At 44.2% G+C, this 4,843-nt stretch overlaps 1 protein-coding gene across 4 annotated transcripts in view; it reads left to right on the top strand.

The window, feature by feature from the left end:
* Positions 1-4,843, top strand: part of Aig1 (androgen induced 1) — a 218,531-nt gene that overhangs the window by 16,958 nt on the left and 196,730 nt on the right. The window contains exon 4 of one of the 4 annotated variants that reach the window (XM_050122239.1): positions 4,583-4,598. The exons of the other annotated variants lie outside the window; for them this stretch is intronic. Within the exon in view, the coding sequence (XP_049978196.1) occupies positions 4,583-4,598 (16 nt within the window). The remainder of the gene's footprint in view (positions 1-4,582; positions 4,599-4,843) is intronic. 4 annotated transcript variants of the gene reach the window in all.

Below are 4,843 nucleotides of genomic sequence, written 5' to 3'. Positions count from 1 at the left end.
TCATATATTTTTTTTAATTCCACCTTTGGGCACATCTGGTTTTGACTGAATGTGTAGCGATAGATATTAGCAGGTCTCCTTACCCATTCAAGTCCTGTAAAACCCCCATAAGCAATCCAGCTAGAACTAGTGCAGAGATCAGCATGCGTCTCCCTCTGTGAAGCTAAGCTTGCCATGCTCTTTGTCTCCTGTACTCCCGGGCTCTCTCTCCAGTTGCCTGCACATTGTGGGCAAGAGGGGGACTGGAAAACATTTAATGATAGAATAACTGGATGAAACAGTGTGCAACATGGGCATAAATTATCAAGAAGCTAGATTGACCACCATTGCTGTTTAGACACACACACACACACACACACACACACACCATGCATACACACCTTTCTTTTCTGGCCAGTTGTTTTGCCTTCTATTTGCAATCTTTACCACCCTAAGATTTAATCCTTTTTAAAATAATACGTACCCTAAACTAAATATTGTGTTCCTTGGTTTTGCTTGATTAGGGCTTTCATAAAAATGGTCTCATTATGAAGTCTTTCTTTACCCAAACAGAAATAGCATGTTTCAACAGGGTAAACTTGACAGCACAATGGCCCATTGTGATGCTGTTTACACACTTATGTTTTTTATTGCCTTCAGTACTATGTAATTTGGACTTGCAACTGATTAGCCAATTAGGCGTTGGAAGGAAGAGATGTAAATGTTACCGTCTAACTTGACAGAATGATTTATTAGAAGCGTGTATTTGTGGAATGTCACCTGCTTTGTTGTTTGGGAAGCCTCATGCCAAACCTAAACATGAGTGTCAGTGGCAAACCTGTGCCCAGCTGTTTATGAAAACACAGGCGCAGTTGAATCCCAGTAAAGTACAGGATGTTTGTTTGCCTGTGGTATCCCACTGATTTGAGAATACACTTATCTGTTCTGTAGCTTTCAGTGGTGTGACAGAAACCTTCTCACACATGGAGGTAACCCTGGCCTCTGCTGCTTCTGCTGTGACCTCCTCCTCATCCTTATCACTGTTTCCTGTCCCTTCCCATGGCCAGTGGATGTCTGGGCCTCAGTTTGCAAGAAGAGACTTCTCTGCCTTCTTTGAAAACTCTGAACAGTTTTATTTAAGGCCTTGTGTTTGTTTTGATTTCAGAGAAGATAGTTTATATTTTGTATTAATATGATTTACATAGACAAATCTGACAACTAGTGTTTTAAATGAAACTGAAAATAAGACTTTATTGTTTTAGTCTTTTTTTAAATTGAAGATTCTTGTCTCATACACTACATCCCGACTATAGTTTACTGTCTCTCCACTCCTCCCAGCTCCCTACCACCTCCCTTTTACCCCAGATCTACTCTTCTGCCATCTCCCAACAGAGAAGAACAGGCCTCCAAGAGACACCAACCAAACCAGACAAAACAAAATGTAGTAAGACAAGGCAAAAGCCCTCACGCTGCAGCTGGAAAAGGCAACCCGACAAGAGGAAAAGAGTCCCAAGAGCAGGCACAGAGTCAAAGACACACGGCGCCAAGTTAGGAGTCCCACAGAAACCGCGAGGCTAACAGCTATAACATATATGCAGAGGACCCTGCAGAGTCTGTGCTTTCTGCTTTAGTCTCTGTGAGTCCCCGTGAGCTCTGCTTAGTTGATTCAGCAGGTCATCTTCTCCTGGTTTCCTTCATCCCCTCTGACTCCTACAAATTTTCTGCCCTGTTTTCCATGGATTCCCTGAGGCCCAAGGGGAAGAACCCGAAGGAGACCTCCAATTTAGGCTCTCTCCTCATGTCTGGTCTTCTCATCTGCTCACATCTGCTGCTGGAGGGAGCCTCTCTGATGATGGCTGGCACAAGGCACCAATCTGTTTGGTTGTCTGGCAGTGAAAAGAATTTGACTGTAAGTTTCAGCTAGAAAATTTAAAAAAAAAAAAAAAAGATACTCAAAACTATCTACTTTGAAAAGAGCCCCAAGAATGTTCACATCTATCATTATTGTCTCTATTTTAAAGGGAAGTTATACTGGGCCAGGCATACAGTTCATATTCTACCCAAATGTCAGACCCCAACCCTTGAGAACTAGCCCTGAAATTTAGTACAAGGGGAATAGGTCATCGCCAATGAATAAAGCAACCCACTTATCAGCTGTTACTGAGCCAAGTCAACTCACACCAGGAACTGCACAGTGAAGCTGCAGACATCCCTTCTGCATTTGTCTGCTGAAGGACGTGCGTGCATTTGCAAGCAGACTTGTAGTGCTCACAGAGGCAGTTTATAGCATTGACTGGAGATGTGGTAAATATAGACGTCTCCTAACGTGCTGCTCAGCAACCGTTTCCTGCTTTCTTCTGACCCTGGATCCGCTGAAGGATCCTTACCTGAACTCTTCCCCGAGCCTAAGCTAGGTTTAGGCCACAGACAGAGCTCTTATTGGTGACCTGAAGAAATGTTCTTCTCCCGTCAGAGCGACTTGCTTCTATTTTCTACTCTGATTGCAAAGAATGATCATGTTTCTTGGAGCCATTGCTTCTGACTCTGATGGGAATGGTGGAAGGAGGCTTCTATTTGAATTTTAATCACACATGGAGGTGCTGCCCTGAGACCCATGCAAAACCAACATGAAGGCGAGGGTTAATCTCAGTCCCTCTCTGAGGCTCCTGCTCACTTCCTGCCTAGTGACCCTTTAAGAACTTTTACAGCTGGTCTTTCTGTGGAAACAAAGATAAAACTAAAATTAGAAAGTCTGAAAAATGCCAGCACCTTCACAGGTATAAATAAAGAACTGTAGCCCTCTCTTCATTCTAATATCCTACAGAGGAGGCATTTTCTCCAAGATGGTGCCTCCTCTCATTCAGAGATTCCATCTGCACAGGACAGTGGCCATTGTCTCAACTGAGCGGAACACAGGGTACATGATCTAATAGGACTAACACGAGTTTTGGGTGGTGAATTCAAGCTTAAGAAAGTCAGATAAAGCAAGGACCAGAAAAGAACATGCTGACACATGCTGGATGGTGGCTAGGGTAAGGGACTGAGGCAGGGCTGGGGTGGGGGTGGGAGGGTGGGCTCTTCAGCAAGAACATCTGGAGGTGAACAGATCTAACATAAGTGTTCCAAGAACACCATGTAAGGAAGTTCAGAAGTCTGCTGTGCATTATAACTACAACGCTACTTGCGTCCATCAGCCTCCATATTTGTCTAGGAGGATGATAGCTGGAATGCTTTTACAAGACTGACTATACACACTCAAAATGCAGCTTTTATTGAAAAAAAAGGTGTCTAGTGGTATCACTATTTCTCCCACAGTTCCAGAGACAGTGTCTATCAGCAAAGTGCTGCCCGTGAGCCAGTGATGCAAGGGAAGTGGGTCACTTTGTGGAGGGCAAGTGTCCTAGTTCTGTCTCTATTGCTGGAGGTAAAACACCATGACCAAAGCAAGGTATAAAACAAAGCATGTGTTTGGGGCTCACAGCTCCAGAGAGTCAGAGTTCAGGAACATCGGGGGGAGAATGGCAACAGGCAAGTGGGCATGGTGCTGGAACAATAGCTGAGAACTCATGTCTTGAGACACAACCACAAGGCAGAGGGAGCTAACTGGGAATGGCATGGACTCTTAAAACTTCAAAGCCCACCCCAGTGGAACATCTCCTTCAACAAGGCCACACCTTCTAATTCGTCCCAAAGAGCTCCATCAACTAGGGAGCAAGTATTCAAGTATATAGGAGCCATTCTTGTTAATCAACATGGGGACTATTAGGCTTTGGGTCGGGGGTTAGTCAGGTGACACCTGCCTACAGCAACCTTCTTCTCATTGAAGGCTGTGGCAGAACAAAACAAACTAAAACCAAAACAAAACAGAAAACACACGAGACAAGAGAAGCAGCAATAACAGACACCACTGACCTGACCCCGAAAGCACAGCACTTATTTGCTTGAAGTGGGAAAGTAAAGGGAAAGTTCCAGGAAGTGGGAAAGTAAAGGGACAAGAGCTGACTGGAGGCTCAGAAGAGTGACAGATGACATACATAGGCACAGGGAAGAGCCAGAAAATACCAGACTGGAGGAGGGTTTATTCTTTTTTAGTGTCCTGGGCCTGTGAGTTAGAAAGTCATTCCTGCAAGTTTGGAGGTACCTGCAATCTTCTTCTATCTCATGATAACTTGGAAACATCACATGGTCCAGTTTCTGTGGTTCCCTATGTTTCATCAGACAGAGGGAACATTCTTCCTTTAAATTCTTGGTCAGCCAAACGGTTGAGAGACAGCACAGTCCTATATGAAAGTCCATCTGAACCTCATTGGCTCTATCACTGTGATTTTAGCTTCAGCTGCACAATGTGTTCCAATGACAGCTCAGTGCAGAGGGGTTGCACCTCTGCGTTGTGTGTAAGGAAAGGGAACATTCAGGGTGCACTGAAGACTGTCCCTGAGAGGGCACAGATGGCCTGGCTGTAGGAGTCTTTCTCTCGTTTGCTTATCGTAGAAACAGTTTGCAACGAAGTGTGTGTTAGAGATAGTAGACTTAAATCTATTTACAACATATTCCTTTTTTTCCCCTCACTCCTCCAAACTGGAAGGTGAAGTTTTTCTTTAAGATGTCTTATTTGCAACGTAGCAAGTAAGAGGAACATCTCATCGTGGTGGTCACATGTTTGTGGTGTCTGCTTCATAGTGCAGTGAATGAGGCAAAAGGCGTGGCCTTGCTTTTTCTCTGCTCTAATCTCTTGTTCGAGGGACAAACAAGGAAGGAATTTTCACCTCAGAGAATTCCCCCTTCACTTCAGCTGGGATGAGGCTCAGAGTCTGGCTCCGGGTATGAGATTATACTTTTATCTCTAGGTTATTTTATATTTATA

The sequence above is a fragment of the Alexandromys fortis genome, unplaced genomic scaffold, assembly GCF_014885135.2.
Source record: "Alexandromys fortis isolate MF-2015 unplaced genomic scaffold, M_Fortis_MF-2015_v1.1 scaffold_215, whole genome shotgun sequence".
NCBI classification, from domain to species: domain Eukaryota; kingdom Metazoa; phylum Chordata; class Mammalia; order Rodentia; family Cricetidae; genus Alexandromys; species Alexandromys fortis.
Note: the sequence above shows the minus strand (reverse complement) of the source record. Positions and strands in the feature narration are given on the sequence as shown.